Below are 22,242 nucleotides of genomic sequence, written 5' to 3' on the forward strand. Positions count from 1 at the left end.
AATTGTTATGAAATCTAGTAGTACAATATAATCACTTCATACACTTTTATTCAAGCTATTTTTCAGAATACAGAAAATGTTTGTTAAAGCCATGTTTTGTCCCCTTATTCTAAAACAGTTAAAATTATACAATAATTGTTGGTTCTATTTTGTCCATTGCTTGTACTGCTATCCATCTGTGCTAATCAAAAGTAAAGAACATACAAGTATTCATATTTTATTGAAAAAAAAATCAATAATCATGATAACAATTTATTCAACAATATCACATAAATAGATGTTTGATAGGTATAACACACTGTTATACACTTATTTTAGGTATATCCCAACAGAAGTATAGCAAGATTTCTGCCACATCTTACTGCATATCGAAGGAAACACATGTTGCAAAATAGGTTCAGACAACGGTCTGTCAGCAGATTGTTGTAATACTGGATAGACAAAAAAATAATTAAAAAGCACCCCCTTAACTAATCATTAGTCCATTAATCATTTGGCTGTTAAAAGGACATTAGTGTCCATTGTTAGGTAAGGATATATATGTCCACCTCATACAAATTTAAATGTATTTCTTTATGAAAAATAATGAAAATTGTTGTTTTTTATTAAATTAGCCACCTCAGACATGACATAAAAGCAATCAATGTCCCAGCCTTCTACCATATCAGGTTACTTGAAATGTCAAGTTTGTTTTTAAAGACATTGACAACAAAACACATTTAGTAACATTATCAATGGGCATACTGTTGAAAGAATGCTACTTTAATCTTTTCTATATGATGGCACAGTTTTATAGCAGGTCCAAGTTTTAGATCCAGGTATTCTTGTACTGTTGGCAAGTTCAGCAGTAGTAAAGCTTGTCCATCTATTTCCTGAGCAAGAAAAAAACACATCAAGTTTTTCTGTTATACTGCATAAAAAATTAATAATGTCATTTTTGTCATGTAACAAGATAAACTAGAAAAATTGTAAGCAATGCCTACTTAATTGATATCGCACTCCCCTTTTATTAACAATAACATTTTGACCTCAAATTGGTTTGGATCAAAATTTAAAATGGGACATGAACAATGGGAATATGTAGTAAAGATACTGTGAAAGTTTCATAGAATTCCATTCAAGGTGTAAGAGGAATTACAGATAAGAAATGCATATCCCTCTATGTAATGGTAGGAAGTACGGACTTAAGGGCAGACACCTCTATCACAAAATACCCCACTTTTGCAAGTGTGGATAGGGATGATGTATAAATTATGATTTTGTTTCAGTTTGCAGGTGACATTATAACCTCATGCTATTGCTTCTGTGAACTAGCATATTGAAAATATAGCTAGGGTTGTATAAATACAGAGCAAGGTCTGTTGGATTTATCAAATATTCTCATCCAGGAACACATGAAATTTCAGCCACAGGATTTAAACCACAATCAATCAATGTTCAAGCTTTGTTTTGTTTCACAACTTTATGGTCCTAGAACATTACATGCCATTTCAGTTCCCCATAGTTTCTTGGAAATCTAGTACAGTATTTTACAACAAGTCTATGAATTACATTTATTTAGACCATTACCTGTTCCTTAAACACCCTTGCAATAGGTGCACATTCAGTCCCCTTGATAAATTGTACCACCTCCTGGACAGACCAATATAAAGGATTACTATCAAGTTTCATAGCAGTCTTTACAGGAGAAATGTGATGTGGAGAAGTTGTTGTCTGTTCCTCTTTGTTGTGGGACTTTCTCTGTTGAATATTAAATTGTATACTCTATTATTGGCAAATAAATCAATTTCAGAAGTAAAACCCTTCATGATGGGATAAAAAAATGTGTCCATCATCTCATAGACCAAATGATTTACTTGTTGAATTTTTATACTAAAATTAAATTATAAAGAATGATTGTTATACTTCTTTGAAATAACCTCAACACTTGAAATTACTGCTACACAGTCATTTAGTGTACACCACATGATTGAGGTTATTTCTTCATTGACCAAAAAAATGTAACAGTCATTCTTTAATGAATTTAAAAATTCTGTATAGCTAGATACTTTACAGAAATATTAAAATAGATTAAGTGAGTGCATGATTAGATCATTTGTTCACAAAATTATAAATTAATGGTTACCCTGTTAAAAATTGTAATGTTTATTTCCAAAAAAATATTGCATTTCTTCCATGAAAAATAAAGGTTTCCGTTCACCAACATGCATTGATAATAATGTTATTTTGCACTAGCTAAATTGTAAGGATAGACAAATAGAAGATATGGTAGAAAATGATTTTCATAGGTAAAACTAAATCAAGAACGTCCAAGTATATATTAGCCTATTCTGGATATAGCCCAAATAACTGAAAAACCTTATTTCTAGACTAATATGATCTAAGGCTTAGCCCATGAGAGATAGAGCTTTTTGTACACAGTTGACTTAAGTGATAATGCAATGCCATGTTGTTATATTGCTCATGTCTTGACCAAAGGGAATATGGGAGATTTTATACTTGCATAGGTCATTTCTGAAATCCGCCACCCTCTGACAATGATTTTGAGCCATTCATGTTTCAGAGCATCTACATAAACAGGACAAATCTGACACTCCTTCCCTACATTAAAAATGTGATCCAGTTGTTAACATTGATTCATGTTTCTTTAATCATTTGTTAATAAAAAAATATAAACAAAGAAAATGCTTACATGTGGCTTTTGCAGCGGTTTTTCCTGAATAGGAATCTTTTTATGTGTTTTCCTCTCGAAGCTATATTTGGGTAACTTAGCACCTCTAGTTTTAATATCTGATGGTAGAGGTACTTGATGAACATATTTGCGCTTGGCTGGTTTTTCACCATTGTCATTATTCTCCACAGTCTTTGTTTCACTAGTCACACTTTCCTTATCCTCCTCTCCATCCCCAACACTTCCATTTTCCTCCCCATTCCCACCATTCTCAGATAGAATATTCATTCGTCTTTTCTTCTTCTTTTTTCCAGGTTTTTTAGGTCCATTTTCTAGATTTGTATGTCCACCAGGAGGCCGTCCCACTTTCTTTTTCGGATTATAGTAAGCTAAAATAAAAGTTTTATACAAAAATATACCATTTTAATGGACCTGTTATACTATCTATAAAAAAAGAAAAAATGTGACTCTGTATGCATGTGAAACTGTTCTGAATGAGAAGTGGAAGATTTTGCTGCAGAACCAAAGGGAGTTTAATCTAGAAGATTAAAATAAACTTAATAAAGCATATAATTTTGCAATGTTCATAACTGTAATCAATACAAATTTAACCTTTGACCTTAGAAGCACTGTGGACCTGCTTTCAGTTCGACAGGAAGTTAACCTGTAAGACCAAGTAAGAATCTTTACTATGATAGCTTCGTATCTTCGACAAACACAAAATGTTTATTTGTGTATAGCTCACATCTTAAATTTTGTTAAAATATGAAAAAAATAATTTCTAGTTAATGTAACACTGTAAAAGGTGTAATTATTTTTAAAATATCAATATATTCTTTGTCCTTTTTCAGGTTACACTTGCCACATATTACTCATTTCACCTCAGAAATGGACAAAATAATTAACTTAATTCATTTTGATGGTTTAAAGTACATATATAACTTATAAAGATAGTTCATGACTTTTAAAATACTGAAATGTCGGTGAATGAGCACATTATAATATATTGAATAATAACCTTCACAAACCTGAATTCTTCTGACTGTGTACTGAACTTTTTTTGTATAAATAGTTCATTTTGTGACACCACAATAGTGTAACCTTGTAACAGATCACATCCTTCCTACTATTTTATACTGTAAACAATACAGCAACCTCTATGTTTAAAAACCTAAAATAATCTTTACTTTTTTCTCATTCATAAAAAAATCTATAAACAGAAATCTAATATAGATAAATTTTTAACAAAACATCATTTTCATGTTGTTGTATGCCTAAAAAATAAAAATATTAAATATTGACAGCCTACTTACTATACTGTGTTTTTGTCAACAGCGAACACTTTTCGGGACATTCATTATTTATATATGTAGGGCTGATTAGATTTTTACAGCATTCTAACTTCAAACAAACATTTCGACAGAATTCTGGTAGATTTTCAGCCTGTCTACAAATCTCTACAATAGCTCTGTAACTTTTGCCTTTGTACCTGTAAGGCATAAAAATAAACAAATTGCTTTCAATCTTGCTCATTAAATACCCTTTCAATTCAAGAAAGTACACAGAATTAAAGTTCAAAATACTTCATTAAAATCATGGATGTATTGCATTTCTAATAATCTTACTCCCTGTAAATATCCATTAGCAAAAAAGGTAACAAAAATGTCACAAATATATGTTCGATATTAGTTCAGTGATTGACTTGAAAAAAAATATAAAACTCTTATACATGTTGTATTATTAATCAGTTCTTTTAAAAGTATACATTTTTTTCGAACTGAAGGAACATGAAAGTTGTTTTCCCTACATGGGAGACCAAATAGTACACTGGCAATTTTTAAGTTATTTTTTCACTTCTTATCGGATACTTATAAAAAGAACATGTAAGTAATAAGCAGGGATTTTTTCCACTAAAAATATGAGTAGGATTCTTGACATATTAAGGAAAATCTTGAAGCAAGCATCAATGCTTAGATAACATGGGGTAATTTTGACTGGTAACATAAGATTTAAAAACAGCATAACATTTTTTTGGCAGTGCATTATATTTGTATCTAATAAAAACTTTTTTCATTTGTAAGTAAAAATTTGTATAAAGATTGTATTGAGGTGTACAGATGTATTTCAGGATGTATCATTCCTATTGTTAGGTATGGCAATGCCCAATTCTTACAGAGACATGTACTTAAACCAAAGCTTACTTGGCTTTCAATGTCTGTTGATGCATATCAGGACTAGGCCTTCCTTCCAGCTGTAACTCTTTAAGAACACGGCATGGTTTGTATGCCACATTAATCAGCATGGAGAGAACTTCTTTCATCACCAGATTTATTGGACCAGGTCCAACACATTTAGGTAATGATGCAATCCTCCCTTTACTAAGATGAGGACCAGAAAAGCACTGGTGGTTGTAGTAAACCTTTGGGCACCACTCCCCACCTTAAGAAAAGTAATATTTTTTGAAAAAGTCACCTTATAAGCCATGGATTTGCTCGACAATTTAGATAAATATATACATTTGTACAATTGTACAATTTTTTAAATCCATGAATGCACATACATACATGAAATTTATACATTCACTGAAGTTGTTTTAGTTATCAAAATATTTCCTAAATTAAACAAATGTTTGTAACAGGGGATTTCTATAACATAAAATCCATACAGCCAAATTCTGCAACAAGTAAAATAAGTTTTATGTCTATGAATTACAATTTACAAAATTCTTGCAAATAGAAACATTGAATAAAATCTAGATTGGTGATCAGTTTGTGATGAAAACCAACTGACACAATTACTTTTTTTTTAACAAACATAGATTGTCTAGCAATATTACTTTTTATACATTCACCTGTATTAGAATGGTAGGCTTCATTTGTTGCATCATAAGTCCTAAAAAAATATTACATAATAGAAAGAAGCATAAACATCATCACAAAGAAAAAGTTGCCTCCAAAATTGGTCACAAAGACCAAGAAGAATGGAAAGTTACACAAGCCTTGTTAAGTCTTAATTAAACCTATATAGTGACCAATATTGATTTATAAAATCTTTCCTTTACAACTTTATCTGTTTGATTCAAGTTCAACAGTTAATTAATTCTATCTATTGTCAGTTGACCATACTCAACATAGATGTATACATGCTGTGCAAGTTGGGGAGGAAGTAATTTGAGTAAGAAAAATGTAGATGCATGTAAAAGTAACAAGTTTCAAGTTAATGAAAACTTGATGAAAGCTGACTTCAATTCATGTAGTAAATTGAAATGTATCTAGTAGAACAAAGGAAATTGAAACATATGCATATTTTTTCATAGTAGATTTAAAATTCTGAAAAGAGTAAAAATAGCATACTCAGGAAGAACAGCAGCAGTTCTTTTAGATATAACAGGAAGTCTGAGCTGGTATCCATTGCTTTCACACCAACCAACAGGGAACAAGTTGTGTGATTCAAAATGTTCAATATGGCTACTTCCATATATACGACTATTGTCTAGATGTATCCACACCAATGGTTCCACTACCTTAGAAATGGTAGCTACACAGATCTGGTTTGGATTTTCAGGATTCACAGCTTCACATTTCATTCCTTGAATGAACTCAAAATCAAATGCTTTCTAAAAATAAACAAAATAAAATGCAATGAATTGTGGTTAAGCATCTTGTGGCAGATATTCCAGGCTTTTCAGAACATTTGACCCACTGAACAGACTCTACTTTGTACTAGCCTGATGTTTATTATGCTAACTAGCCAAAAGCAACAGACCACAGGAAGGTATATCAACCCACTTAGACACATTATTCTAACACCAAGTCAAACAACTGTCACTCTATCTCACTTATGCCACTTGCTTGATGGAGGAACAGTGACTACCAATGTCTATAGTCTTTAGTATGTCTCAGCCTAGAATCAAACCAATGACCTTCTACACATGAGGTGAGCAACTTCACACACGACAATCTGTGCTGGTTTGAATTTATATGAAAGTAACTATTACATTGAAAACATTTTCTATAAATCTTCATGTGTATCAAATGTCATAGAATGAAAATTAAGTTCTGACATGTATTCAGTAAAAAGATAAGGTAGCAGCAAGTTGACTAAATATGAAAGGAAGACTTTAATTTTCATCTTGATTACTTTTACAATCAAATTAACAATTATGTACTTCTGTAAATATTGTGTCTACAACCCAGATATGGTAATTTGTCATAATCTAGCTTATACAGGTTTTCTATCCTCACTTTTATTCCAGTAATGTCTTATGTGGTTTTTTCAGATTGGATTTTGGCCCATACCATGCACAAATGACTAAACTAAATGTATTTATCTGCAGTGATGTCCACAAAAACTAAGCAGACACTGTAGTAACTGAAGTTGCAAGTTTATCTGACTTATAAACCAAACTTATATCAAAGAGCCTTTAGTAAGGAGTAAATATGCACTATCTGACTGCTATACTTGTTTGAGGAGTATAATTTATCTTTTGACCAAAATACCTGTGCAAAACAACTTTCAGGTGCTGCCTCTGCATTACAATGTTCTAGGTAGTCATTCCAGGATAGTTTGGGTTTAGGCCAACCTGAAACCAATGAAACAAAGTCTTGGAAAAAACTCCCAAATAATTAATCCATATATGGCTCAACCTAAGTATAATTGTCAATACATAGCCATGCTAGATTTCCTTAATATGACAACCCCATATTAAGCTAGAATATGTGCATTATCCTGTAAACATTTGACAGATTAGAATAATTACTTACAGAACAATCATATTTTAGCCAATGTATGTGAGAAATTTCCATAATTTGCACAATAATTTGCACAATGACAATCAAGTACTTATCATTTTATTAAGTTTGATGTACATCAAGTATGAGACAATGTATCGAACATCAGCTATCCTCATGCATGATTGGGAAATCTTAAGATTTCATTGGGTAAGATATCATAGTTGGCTAACTTGGTCCAGCCTCTTTATGGAATGATGAAATCACCCTTAAGTGATTGAGATCTTACCTCTGCACGGAGCTTTAGATTCTTAATACATTGTAATTGAAAAAGTAACAACTGCTGTGAACACTTGACCATACATTAACTACCTTTTGGGGGAGAGACAGAGACTCCTCCATTATAGTGACACCATTTGACTGGAAAAATACATTTAGAACCAGAATGGCAGCAAAATCTGATTTTGTACTCTGGCTCAGTGTTCTCTAAATCATCAATCTCAATAACAAAGTACTGTGAATTCAGAACACTGACAACAGTAGCTGGACAGATCTGGGTTTTGTTAATAGGATTCAATGCTTCAAGTTTCATCCCTTTCTGAAATTTATGGTCAATTATCTCCTCTTGATCCTGTAACCAAACAATTATAAAGTAACTGGAATGAATGTGAGTATATACATATATTTACGGTTTTCTTTAAGAATCAGAGAAAGAAAGAGGGGAGAAGTTGTACATAAATCCCCCATTTTTAACAGTCTTAGTCAGTAGTTTGTGTAAGAATTGTACATCATTATAATTTTGATACAAAGAATTCTTCTTGTAAAAGGTTATTATTAAACAAAATGGTAAAATTATTCATATTATGGTCTACCCATGACTTATATGCTGGATGGAAGAATTCTCATGTATTGTATTTTGAAACTATCCTTAGCCTGGGCAGAGGGCAACAAAACATAAAATTTCAATGGGGAGCTTGGATCAAAGAACTGAATATCATTTATTGTTTTCTCACAGGCATATGCATTTACACATGCTCATTGACGCCCTTTATTCAATACCTTTAAATTTAAAAAAAAATCATCATGATTTATATTTTATAATAAAGCTATTTGTTTTGCTTTATGGACAAGAACGCTGCATTAAGTTTTTAAGTTTTGTTTTCAAGTGTAACCCTAAATGTACCAATGCTTAGTATTAATTGTTTGTTAAAATATGAAGGCACAGCAATGGTCAGACACCAGCAAATAGTTTATCTTTGTGATAACACCTTGCAGATCACATATACCAGTAGCTCTCTTAGAACAAATGCTTTGGAAATTATTCAGGTTTTGCCTTAACATCTTAAAACAAGAACAAGAAGACCTTATGGACAATCTGCCAGATGCCTACCATAACCATGTCCCACCTGGGGGTTAAATCTATTTTACAGTTTGCATATCTTTGGTGTGGTACTGAAATTTCCCACAAATTTTTCTCAGATATTTTCTTGGTATTTATACATGTAATTGGATTATCTCTTAGCTGACACATTAACTATGCCATATATACCAACTTCATTACCTTAAATACTGCCAAAGGTAATACACATTTTTCTGCTTCTTTCATGGATAACTTTAGAACATTAGTCCAGTCTACTTCAGTGTTTTCACCAGTTAACTCTAAAAAATATAATATTGACATTTATATGTTCCATAGTAAGAAAAATCTGAAGTAATTCAAGGCAATGTAATCCATAAACTTCTTTTCTTTCTTCATGAACATGTTGCATGCATTGTAGTGTTAGGTATACCTACACTCATACATGAAGTTAATACATGTATTGTAGTTAGCAACCAAAATCACTTACAAAATATGCCCCATGACCTACATAAAACATTATACATCAAGACACACACCAAATTTGAAATCAATCCATCCATTTTGAGCCAAGTTTTTTGTGATGAACAATTTTCTAGATGTCATTCCTTATAGTGATAAGTGGCAAAGTCCCATGAACCTGGAACTTGATATACAATGTATGTCCCATCTACATGAAATTACACACTAAATTTGAAATGAATTCATCCATTGAGAGGCAAATTTTTTTATGAAAATTTTCATTCCATGTAGTGGAAATTAGCAAAGTCCCACTAAACATGAAGTTGATACCAAAACCTTATTAATTAGAAGATAAATTGTAATATAAATACCTCTTGGTGGTTGATATTTCAGCCCATTTGCCTTTGCCCAACCAACAGGATGAAGACGATGATTAAGATAAAACAACCAGAAGTCATGGGTAGCTATTTCTAACCCTTCAAATCTTAGGTAAAGACGGCCTCCAACATTTTCCAAGATTTTAACCAGCCACACTTCCACAGAATTGATAGGATGCTGAAGTTCTAACCTCATTCCTTGTTTCAGTTGGTCTACTGGCGTGATTCCAGTGGTCTAAATAAAATCAAAGTAGCCCTGATGTATTTTATTTTGAATATTGCATGCCTAAATGTTTAAACCCAAACAAAACTACAAATTTATGAACATACAATGTCAAAGAATGACTGAATCAATATTATTCCAAGAAATATACATGTATTTAATAAAATAAACATTTATTTAGAAGTATATGTGCAGTAACTGAACCGATCAATGCAACTAAAATTGTGATCGGTCACTGATAACCAATCAGTTATCGATCCATCAAACTGATCCATTAAACCGGTGATTGCATCATGTCTATATATTTTACGGATTCCATTTTTTTGTTTGTCAATTTTTACACAAACAAATTTACATAATGCAATAGATTTAAACACTGATTAATCACTTTTATTTTAAATTCGTTTTATTCCTAACAAAATACAATACATGGATTTAGTATCTTAAAGTAACTTCAATATGGTTGTATATAGGATTCGTTCCACTTGAAATTCTTAAATTCACATGAACTAGTCATCCCTCATTTTACATAACAAAACTGCAATCAGATCGATCATAGGTCATCAGTTATCGATCAGTCAGCAGTCATCATTCTGTCAAATAGTTGCTTGGATGGGTTCAGGGACCGTAATGTGAGCAAGCCAACATAAAGAAAAACCCCTGTCGTATTAAGACTCTAAAATATGGGTACCCTAAAGTTTGATAATCTACCATTGCAGGGATTCAACAATTACTATCTTCTTCCGTACACATAAACATGTGATCTAACCTTTCTATTAAGTTTCATAAAAAATCAGGAGGATGTGTAAGTACAAAGGGTCCACATAACAAGATATACCTTATTCAACAGGTGGGTTGGAGTATTGCAAACATCCATTAAAGATTTGATCAACAAGCAAGGAGCCACAGAATAAGATAAACATTATCATGAATAAAGTGGCTTGAGTATTAAAAATTCCAGTCAAAGATTTGACCATAAATTAACCACGGACTTGCAGAAAAAAACATACCTTGTCCAATAAATATGCTGGAGCAGTACGAGCACCAGTCAAAGATTTTACCAAAAAATCTCTCCAATCTTCAAATTTATCTTTGATTGCTGTAATAAATTTAATCTTAGTTTCATAATGCTTAATGTGTGTGTGTATATATACCTATATATCCAAAAAAAGCACTAAAGGCAAAACAATGTATGCTTCCACTGTTTTCTCCAAATTAAATTGTCCACTTGATTTTTTTTCATTTGAAACCTGGTGAAATAATTATTTTACTGCAATTGTGTTATATGCATGTATTTAAGTACCTTCAGGAGGCTGTAAAATCTGGTTGTTCTGTGCACACCATCCTATTGGATGAATTTCTGAAGTCAAAAGGTCACACCAAAAATCAGCAGCACTGTCATCCTCATAGCCATCAAATCTCAGTCTCAGTAAAGGTCCACATGTCATCAACACTGATGCTACCCAATAGGTATCCTTATTACATTTATTTGGGACTTCTAGCTTCATACCTTTCACAAAACCACTTTCCAGACTACTTTCCACCTTCAACCAGCAATACCCAATATTATACAATGACAACTTATTCATATTTGTTTTGATAAATCAGTGAAATCTTCATAAAATTATGGTAACATAAATTCAAATGCATTTTCATGCTTAATGTTTTTAAAATTCTTTTCAAGAAATGTAGTGAAATCACATCTTTTCCTATCAATAAATAGATGATTACAGTTGTAAAATCTAGAACTTCGATATAAATTTGGGTTTTTAATCATCAAATTACATGTATGTACAATGTAATTTTTATTATTAAAATATCTTAAAGCCCCTACCAGTATTTCATAGAAGACGAAATCTCCACTCCTTTTCATATACATGTAAATTACACATATGATTTTACAAAATATGTTATATTTATCTATAAAACCCAATCATTACATGTTTAAAGGTTGTAGGTGGAACAGCTTGGGACCCTGTTTCTTCGAGATGTTTTTCCCAGACAAACTCTGGTTCCTCATCAACTTTCTCTTCAGCTGGAAAAAAATCAGTTTTATTTCGTGAATATTTTAGTCAACTAAATTTGACAAGAGCATTGGTAAACATAGTTTTGAAAAGCTTAAAATATGAGTAAAAGGATAATAAAACGGAAAGGGTGAATACTAGTAACCAAAATATGATCATTAGTGCCAAAGAAAGCCCAGAATCAATGAGTGCATAGACCTTGTTTTGTATACTTGAAATTTAGCAATGAATAATGGAAGAAATCTATATAATAAATAGGATAATCAATAGGTTATCATGAATACCCAAAAAATGATCACTTGTGCCAAGAATGAATATGAACAAGTTCCGTACAATTGTTAAATCTAAGCATTCTTTGGCACTTGTGATCATATTTTGGTTATTCACCCTTTCCAATTAATTGTCCTATTATTGATGCACTTGTTTAGTGGGTGTATAATTACCAAAGATTTAGACCTCATCCTTAAATGTTAAAACATTCAAGTTTTTATACTGATAGCAACAAAACAAAAAATGTGTTAGGCATCGAAATGTATTATATTTGAAATATTGTAAATAAGTTTACATCACTGAATACTGACTAGTGCTTTTAAACTTACATATATAACTTCATGGGTAAAGAATGAAAGGGTCTAAATTTAAAGGTAAATACCTTTCTTTTTCTTCTTGTTCTCTTCACTTTTTTGTCCCTCTTTCGATTGAATGGTAGGTAAAGGACCTTTTCCATCTTTCTCTTCAGATTCCTTAAACTCACAAGTTGTCAAAAAGTCACTTTTACCTGTATTATCAGACACTAATTTCTCCTTTTGTTCTGGTTCAGGAGGGCCACTGTCTTCTGTAAGGGAGATTGAAACAGTCTTATTTTGTAAAATAAGGTCATGCATATAAACATTTCTTTCTTTTTGATCTTCTGCATTGTAAGAAATTGATTCTTTGTCATTAGTTTTAACTTCAAGTAGACTGTTTTCTTTCTGATCTGTCTCCATGCACATATCTTCCTGGTGAAGTAAACTAAATTTAACATCCTGTACTGTATTTACAGACACTTTAGAGAATCCAGTGTTGGATGCATCGCTCTGTAAAATACCAGCCTTACTATTGTCTGAACAAATATTTTCTTGTATCTTGTTTTCATCTAATGGGAGCAAACTTTCAACTGATTCACCAGGGTTCATAACAGAATTTGTAACAGAAACAACTGTATTATCTGTAGGAGTTTTCTGACCAATGACTTCTACCACAGATCCTTCTAAACCTTTAGCACTAATGTCTGAGTGTACTCCCTGGGAGTTTCCAGCAGCATCTGAGATACATGTATCCGTAGATTCGAATAGATTTTTATCACAAGCACCTAAAGTCAAAGAGGAGTCCAATTCTAATTCAGCTCTAGAAGTGCCAGCAGCAGAAGATGGAAGCATCTCTGCTGGCAGATCATTTTCAACAGCAATGTGACAGACTTGCAAAATACTTTCAACACGTTCACCGTGATTAGTTAAAATCAATGATTCACTTCCTGGCACATTGGGTTGTAACCTTATGTCTTCCTGTACTTCTGGGATTTCAGATGCATCTAACAAGTGAGACTGTTGAGTACATGTCTCTAACACAGTATGCTGTCCTTGAGTAGAGTCAACTACATTTTGTTGAGCAGAATCAACCACACTTAAGCCAGATTCACACTTGCCCTCCCAACTCTCAGTTTCCATAGCTACTGCAAACATTTCTTCCTGGCCTGTTGACATCATCTGATCTCCCAATGAAGTACAGTTTTGAATGTTGATCAAATTGTTCTGCAGATTGTCTTCATTTAAGATGATCCCTTCCTCTGTCATGTCTGTAATGTTGTCAAGTGAATCCATTTTAAGATTAATTTTACCTGTACATCATCTGAAAAGGAAAGATTCATAGTGATCATGGATTCCAATGATTATATTCCTGTTAAATCCAGTCATATGTGTAAAAAAAATAAAGTGTCTGATTAAAAAAAAAAATTTCATATTTATTGTGTATATTTAATGGTGGATAAGCTACAAAAGAATAATTATGAAGTAAGGGTACAGGTAAAATATAAGGAACTACAACCAAAAATTACATGGGCCATTGACAAACATGAAAATCATTTCATAGTAAACTTCAAACAGAAGAGGTGTGTTCCAACTAAAACTGAAAGCTGAAAGAAAATGTACATATACATGTAAATTCAAGTGGGCTTTTGGGATGACACTAACACTTTTTTTACCAAGAAGAATATGTGCATGGTCAAAAATGCATTACATCAATCTTGAATTGTAATGGAAAACACAAGCATGGGAAAATGTATTAAAATGTACAAATATATACACTGTTTAACAAATCTATTTTGCTTTTAGGAAGCAATTTTTTTTATGTAAAAAATACAAAGAAGTCTTAAAATTGACTTATTATACTGAACAACTATGAGAAGTTCAGTGCCTGAAATGAGGGCAAGCCAAAATCTGGCCCAAAAATTTATTTTTCAGTTTTTGTTGAAGTGCACTATCTTTAAGGTTAGGCCTGATTACAATATGTTTTGAGGGTTTGTTTTTATCTCCACCTCCCTGTCTTTTTAAGAAGTTCCAGCCCTCTTTCAGCTTCTCCATGGTCATGCTGGCATTCAAACAAATTAGAAAATTTCCACTGTCACAACCTAAATAAAACTTCTCAGGCCTAAGACACCTACAAGCCAGATTTTATAAATACTTTCTTGAAAAATTTAACATCATTTTCTGAAATTCATATGACCTAGAGATGATGTAAGCATGGCAAATATTGAAATGATTTGAATTAAAAGACCTGAATTTTAATCTTCTTCCACTGAACCAAATCATAACTTGTGGTCAGAATTGAATATTAAAAGATCCTTTGTAGGCAAATTTGATCTATGTTCTTCCAATTACAGGCAAAACTTCACAAATAAGTTTCAAGTAAAAATATAACAAAATGAGGAAGGTACCTACTACCAAAGTTACACAATGTAGAACTGTATATACAATAAAAAACCAAGGAGAACTAGTGTGGTCTAGTAATGATTGATATATTGTGACCTTTAATTTGATCTGCTATTGCTCAAATTTACATTGTATTTCTATATTGTACTGGTATTAACCAATAATGAAGGCTGTTACGTATCCAGACTTTGTAAGACAACTCAGCCCTAATGATGTCAGTCAAATTGTATTCTTGGTACATGCATTTTGTAGTTCAGGTCACACTGGCATGAATTAACCACTTACCTTAAGTTATGTACAATTGTACCTTTGTCACTGAAGTGGCAAAACATAAAAACAACAAAAAATGATTAAGATTTTTTTATCTTTCTAGGATGAGGGAGTAGTTATCCGAACATTTTTTTTGGGTTAGCAACTTAATGTCTTTTGGCAACTTTTAATCACCCAAATACAAAACTGGTCGCATTTGGCAAGCGGGTGACCAGCCTTTTCAGGCACTGAAGTTTCATTTAAATCAGTCAAAAAATTTAATACATTTGTATATAAGGCACACACTTAATGACCGTCATACATTCAAACACAAACATTAAAAATCAAACAGAACATTTTCAAAAGCCACAAATATTTCAAAATGATGGCTTTATACCTGATTGATTTTCCTACTGTTTTGGGTAAGTGCCCAGAGTAACTGGCAAACATTTTTTTTTTACTCATTTAAAAAAAATATATATAACAAAGATCCTCAATGAGGACCATTGAAGGTCATGAGGAGACCTCTGGATGACAAATCTGATACAATATAGTGGAATGAGGATTTTGCAAAACTTACATATCTCCATTTTAATCATGTACAAATCTTGAGATGATGTTTCAAGTCACAATTGGTGATTTCAAAGTTGAAATTTGGTAAATGTGGAGCATATTTTTCCTTGGGAATGGGATTAAAATTCAGACCCAAAATCACTGAACCCTGACCTTCTTAAATCTCAATATATTGTACAATGTATGTAATAAGGAGCACTTGTTTCTAGATCTGTCGTGTGACTCTAATAGAATTTGCAGCAGTCTTAAACCACACTTGAAATAATGTTTATTTCCCCTTACCCAAACTTACCTTCTAGCTTTAGGTAGGTAGGTAATTCCCCCTCCCCCTCCCCACAACCAAGGTTCAATTCATTTGGTAAAATCCCGATAAAAAAAATGAAAAAATGTTGCTTTGAAAATTAAAAAAATCCTTGTGAGAGCATGACAATGAAATTAATTTGATGTAGGGCCAACCTTTTGTATGTACAATATAGGTAGAGTAAAGGGAAATATTTTAATTTTAGTCTTATCCATGAAATCTCTTGAAAATGTTTGAAGTCTGAATTGCAAAAAAATTTGTTGAAAATTTTGTATTTTTGTTTAACCCTTTAGTTAAGTGAAAAGCTTATCACATTTCTTGGTAATAATACAAATAGGGTAACTCTATCATAGATGAGGGAGTTTCTCATAGGTGATACATGTGGTGGCATAGCCAGTGCCAAATCATCATGGAAGCTTTTTGTAGCACAGAATAGGAGGGATTTATTTTTCATTTTTCTTTTGCAAGCATGTTGAAGCCTTGGCTTCTTCTTAAACATTGTACCTACGCTAAACTAATTAAAATCAGATCTCGCTCTTGCTCCCAGTGTATTGATATTCACACCTGAAAAATCAGTTAACAGGGCGCAAGTGTGAGATCAAATTTCAATTGGATTGTAACTATGCCACTGACTGAAATGTATGTGTTGCATCATATAAATATGCCTGAACAACCAATCCTTTGAACCTATAAGTTACATTATTACTTAAACAAGCAAATCATAGCCATATATCCCAGTGCCCATCACATAAAAAATGTTGAAGTGCAATAGTACCATAACTTCTGTACAATTAGTCAAATCAAAATGGCAGCACAAGATAATCAACTACATATGGTGACAAATAACAATCCTACGAATTCGAACAAAATCAACTGAAAGGTATCTGAGGATTTGCGACCACAAAGTGTTCTTATGGTGTAGCATGTATAATTTCTCTAGCTCCTGTAAAAATAGTGGCACAATATGATCAACTACAGCATGTTGACTACCAATGCTAGGAAATTTAAACAAAATCCGTTGAGCGGTATCCAAGGAGTTTTGTCCACAAAGTGTTCCTATAGTCATAGTGCAGCATGTACATATTAAACAAAGTCTTACAACTCCTGCAAAATGTTTTGAATCAAAATGGCAATGCAATATGATCAACTACATATCCTACAAAATTTGAACAAAATCTGTTGAGTGGTATCTGAAGAGATGCATCCACAAAGTGTTCCTATAGTGTAGAATGTACAAATTCATTGAAGTCCCATTACTACCGTAAAATTTGTCAAATCAAAATGACAGGACAATATGGTGGTAACTTACAATCCTAAGACAAAATCTGAACAAAATCCATCAAGCAATTTCTGAAAAGCTGCATCCACCAGTATGACAGGATGAAAAGATGCAAGGAATCCACAGACTACTGTATTTCTATGTCCCCTTCCCTGTAGCGGCAAGGGACAAAAACACATGATTAAATTCAACATATACTGACAAACATAGAAGTACAATGTATCAACTGTAAGTATTGATAATTTAAATGCAAGAATTTAAATGATGGAGCTAGACCCAATTCACTCTATATAATCACTTCCAACTTCTGTTGATTTAAAAACTAATTTCATTACTTACCTCTTACTTTCCAAATTATTTTCAAATGGTTTCGTGTGTTTGTATTTTTACATTATAGATTAATTATTAAGTCTAATCTACATACAAGGACAGTAGCATATCTAGGGGAATTCTAGGGTTTTAACACCTTTTTAGTAGGAGGCTTTGTTTAGTGTGTGTAGAACCAAGGTTAAAATGAGCCAATGCAGCTTGGAATCCGCCCCCCCCCCCCTTTTCTTAAAATTTCTTGATCAGGCTCTGGGAGTGTTCCTAGAACATTACAAGTTTCTATAGAATGATACACAAATTTACATTTTACCTCTACACAATAACAAATGTAAGATCAATTTAATAAAATGTATAACTCAAAACAGAATAGCCTTTATACCCCCTCCCCCTTTTTTCACTATTCTATATAAAGTGATAAGTACGTGCATGCCTGACAAAAGGATTCCTTTAAAAATGCTGATGGAGGATCTTGATAAAAGTATATCTATCTGGTAAGACTGGGAATAAACTGTTTAAATGCAACAGATTATTTTTTAACTTTCCAACCACATTTTAAATATTTCTATTTTTAGTTCACTGCAAGTTAAATTTTCCGCATATATTTCTTATTCTGTATTAGGATAGAACTCGACCAAAATGATCAAACCAAATAATCGTTTTACGAAAAACGACGACGTGTTGTCATGAGTTTATTTTTTAGTATCCTCAATAAAGGAAGCTAAGAATTACGTACAACTGCAATTTATATACTGAGTACACACGATGAATATTCATGAAGTATCACCGTTTTGACCGCCGATGAAATTATGCTTTGTTTTACAGTTAATCATTCACAATGTCTAGGAAAAAGATACAAGCAGGTAACACTTGGTTGCATTTTAATGCAAATTAAAAGAAAAATGTAACAGATCGATCATAAGTGATAAAATTTACGTGTTCGTCTTCTTCTGTTTGTTGCAAACTTCCACGTTCAAGATGGCAACTCATTTACTAATGCGCATGTCAAGGCGAGCACAAATACTGCGGGTACTTATTCAATATTATTAGATATTACATTTGAGTCGCATATGCCAATTACCTTACAATCGATCATGCAATCCGATACAATAAACAGATCAAGTGGAGGTGTCCGGGTGTCCTCCAGGACGTCCGCGTTCAGGTTTCAAAACAGAAAAAAAGGGGGGCTCACAATGTATTCATTTACCATCCCATAGTCGTGGTCATAGCATCCGTACCGAAGAGTACCTTCACCCTTAGCTTGCAATTAGTTACCCCTGAATACAAAACAAGAACATATCACGATGTGCACCATTTATTTAATATTACATGTAAATAGGGAGGAGTGTATGATATAAATTAATTCCTTGGTGTCTGTTAAGGTCATCAACTTGATTTTATTAACCACGACAGGGCCAGATCCTGGTGTATTGTCTATTAGACGGTCAGCAAACTTTATAAAAGATATTAAACAGTTTTAAAAAAGACACTTTACAAAAGAATTGGTATTAATTGATCTACAATTAATAGTGAACTTCCGTTAACACAGATGCTTCCGTCCACCCTTTTTTTACAAGAACCATTATTTCCGTCTGATTCGTTAATTTGATTTAAAATCTTATTTTTACAAAAAAAATTTAGCACATTAAACATGATTTTAGATATTCATCTAAATACATTATTTACTTAAGTATTTATTTTATATATCAGTTAAGCTTGTGCAATTCACTTTAATTGAATTGATAAAGGAAGTCGAAACCCATAAGCATCTTGGTTTAACTTTTAGTGAAGACGGTACTTGGTGTTCACATGTAAACTCCTTAATAGATAAGGTTACCCCTCGTATTAATGTTCTAAGAAGTCTGAAGTTTAAATTAAAACGTAAACATCTCCAAACCATTTACTTTAGCTTTATACGACCCATCTTGGAATATACGGACATAATTTGGGACAACATTCCTCAATATCTTGCTGATAAGCTAGAAAGTTCACAAATTGAGGTAGCCAGAATCGTTACTGGTGGAACAAAACTAGTGTCTAAGGCTAACCTTTATGAGAATACTGGTAGGGAACCACTCTCAGTAAGGCGTCAAAAGCACAAAATTCTAAAATTCCATGAAATGTTTCATAACAAAACACCCGAATATTTAAGTAGCTTAGTGCCCCAACAATTATTACAAATTCACAATTATAATACTAGACGGACTCACGACATTCAAACTGTTAATAGCAGAACGGCGTTTTATCAAAATTCATTCTTACCATCGGTTGTTCAATTGTGGAACGGACTCCCGGCTGAAGTTCGAGAAAACTCTTCCAAGCAATCTATTAGGAATCATCTTAACCAAAACATAAAATGTCCTCCTCGATACTACAACTTTGGAAAACGCAAATCTCAAGTTCTTCATGCCAGACTAAGATTAAACTGCAGCGCTCTAAACGAACAGTTGTTTAATCGGAATATTACTGATAATAAATTTTGTTCTTGTGGATCTGTAGAAAATAATAGACATTTCTTACTACAGTGTCCTAATTATACAGCTTTACGACAAAGAACTATACGCACCCTTAGTAATTATAATACCAAAATTCTTCTTTTCGGTGATCCTTCGAAAAACGATCGCGAAAATGAAAATATTTTCGAACAAGTTCAGAATTTCATTACTGAGAGTAGACGGTTCGCTCTGTAGATGCTTAGCAACATTGCTTCTCCACCCTAATATTTACGATTCTGACTGCCTAGCTTTGTTACATGTAGTTAACTGCATCTATTATGTCTCCAATTGACCGGACTATAAACATAGCCAAAGATATACTTCTCACACATCGCTGCAGTTAGAATTACTTTTTAACCTTAATTTAGCTGATTTTTGCATTGAAGTTGATATGTTCTTAATATATAATCACGATTTATTGATGTTATAATCACGTTCTATCTGATTTTTTTCTGGGGGAGACGGATTAATATTTATTTTTCATGAAAGGAATAATGGTTTTCCTATCGATATTTTGACTCTTTCCCTGTATTGACACTTGACCCTTAGGTCTTTTTTTTGTTAGTCTTGAGAGTCAGGGCAACCGTATTAAGGGGGGAGGGGGCGTCTGGCCTGTAAAACATGTTCATTCGCAAAATGCCTGTACCAAGCACAAGGGCTTGCTCCCACTATGAAATACTGGTATGCAGCCCCACTAGCATACTAACGTATAGGTTATTATATTAGTGGGGCCGTATATTTATGCAGCCCCACTAGCATAATAACGTATAGGTTATTATATTAGTGGGGCTTTATATTTGATAGTGGAAGCAAACCATTGTGTACCAAGTCAGGGGTTTGATGGCTGGCATTGTTTGTCGAGTGCTCTTGTTCGGATTTCAATATTGTCATTTTTATTTGTGTCGATTGTTCTTAAATCAACGTACTGAATATGGCATTTAGAGTAGATTTGGAGAACAACAAGAGCCTCCCAGGAGCCTGAATCGCTCACCTTGTTATAACTCTCACAAGGAGCTGTCCAACAATTTTGACTCCAAGAAGACTTTGGAAAGACTTATCATATGGATCATTCCATAAATTGAACGTTCATTCTATCTATTATAGTTCTCAAGATATTGGCTGAAAACTACTAAAACATAATATTTTGCCTTCCAAGGGCAATAACTCGAACAAGGAGCCGTTCAACGTTTGATCCCCTCAAACTTTCGTAGGTCCTATCATAAGGATCATTCCAGCAATTGAAAGAGTAATCAAGGGAACCAAGATTCTAGTGGAAATCAAAAGAATGTAATCCAGGGACAAAGGCAAGACATGGAAAGCAGACACAAACAACAAAGAACGTAAAGTAACTAAAATAATACATACAAAGTAACAAAAGTAAACGAGCAACTCGTACTCCACTAAAAACTGTGATCATGGACTACGTGCACCGGTAGGGTAAGTGTCCTCTGCTTTTCTAGAGACACCTGTCGAGTTGCTCATAAAAATTCAAGTCCGGGGTAGACGAAAGAGGAAAGGAAAACTATGACACGTTGAACTAATCAGTTTTCATGGTACATATGGATACACCGTAACGATCCACGAATTCACGATGACGACCATTAAACTTCTGTAGTGATGACTTCAAAGTTGTAGCAACATAACCCAGTTCCAGAAGCCTAATTATAAGAAGTCCAGCGCGATACATAAAGTCTGCGTAGTCCCGGCAAGTTCTGGTATAACGTATGAGTTGTGATATGAACACTCCATACGCAGGTGCTGAAGGGATGTTGCCACAGGTGAAAGGAAAGTTAACAATTCTGAATGAAAAGTCATCACGTTTGTCGTAAAATTTGTTCAATAGTTTTCCTTTACCATCGATTTCTAAGTGCAGGTCAAGAGTCGAAACAGTCACGGGTCAGAGGTTTCTTGTTGTAGTCTTCTGCGCTTAGGTCCTGCATGCTTAAGCTTGTTTATGGTTAAAAATTGTTGATGTATAACTATAGGTGGCAATAGGGACAGATTGACTTTTGAAGTATGGTGGTGTTTCTTTCATAATTTTTTTCGGTTGAGAATGTTCTTGATGCTAAGCGCGTCAATACCTTTATTTGTAAATCGGATCTGCAAAAATATTCTGCTGTTGTGAATAAGGGGCTCCGATCTGACAGTTTTGAAAAGTTGGAAAGATGCCTCATCACAAATAATACCCACCAGGGCCGGATCCAGACACTT

The 22,242-nt window shown here is 33.1% G+C and overlaps 2 protein-coding genes across 2 annotated transcripts; one reads left to right on the forward strand and one right to left on the reverse strand.

Annotated features, from left to right (window-relative positions):
• Positions 1 to 201: 201 nt before the first annotated feature.
• Positions 202 to 18,534, reverse strand: LOC148627331 (scm-like with four MBT domains protein 1). The gene is made up of 16 exons (XM_088571425.1): positions 18,473 to 18,534; positions 12,497 to 13,731; positions 11,761 to 11,855; positions 11,124 to 11,364; positions 10,831 to 10,919; positions 9,592 to 9,832; positions 8,963 to 9,060; positions 7,774 to 8,032; positions 7,171 to 7,253; positions 6,025 to 6,287; positions 5,523 to 5,563; positions 4,873 to 5,110; positions 3,985 to 4,160; positions 2,693 to 3,060; positions 1,570 to 1,740; positions 202 to 872 (listed from the first exon to the last, which is right to left on the reverse strand). The coding sequence occupies exons 2-16, from the start codon at positions 13,701 to 13,703 to the stop codon at positions 732 to 734; spliced, it is 3,711 nt and encodes a 1,236-aa protein (XP_088427551.1). The 5' UTR covers positions 13,704 to 13,731; positions 18,473 to 18,534; the 3' UTR covers positions 202 to 731.
• On the forward strand, positions 18,375 to 20,240 carry LOC148627332 (uncharacterized). The gene is made up of 2 exons (XM_088564828.1): positions 18,375 to 18,399; positions 19,247 to 20,240. Exons 1-2 carry the CDS (start codon positions 18,375 to 18,377, stop codon positions 20,224 to 20,226), a joined length of 1,005 nt encoding a protein of 334 aa, XP_088420954.1. The 3' UTR covers positions 20,227 to 20,240.
• Positions 20,241 to 22,242: the final 2,002 nt, after the last annotated feature.

The sequence above is a fragment of the Perna viridis genome, chromosome 1 (assembly GCF_037379345.1).
Source record: "Perna viridis isolate PV_CMFRI_1.1 ecotype Kerala chromosome 1, ASM3737934v1, whole genome shotgun sequence".
Classification (NCBI taxonomy): Eukaryota; Metazoa; Mollusca; class Bivalvia; order Mytilida; family Mytilidae; genus Perna; species Perna viridis.

Coding starts and splice junctions, on each gene's coding strand:
- LOC148627331 (XM_088571425.1), bottom strand. CDS start 13,703: ATGGATTCACTTGACAACATTACAGACATGACAGAGGAAGGGATCATC. Junction 11,856..12,496: donor GAACAAGAAGAAAAAGAAAG/GTATTTACCTTT, acceptor ATTTTTTTCCAG/CTGAAGAGAAAGTTGATGAG. Junction 5,111..5,522: donor AGCCTACCATTCTAATACAG/GTGAATGTATAA, acceptor ACTTTTCTTAAG/GTGGGGAGTGGTGCCCAAAG.
- LOC148627332 (XM_088564828.1), top strand. CDS start 18,375: ATGTCTAGGAAAAAGATACAAGCAG. Junction 18,400..19,246: donor TAGGAAAAAGATACAAGCAG/GTAACACTTGGT, acceptor TTTATATATCAG/TTAAGCTTGTGCAATTCACT.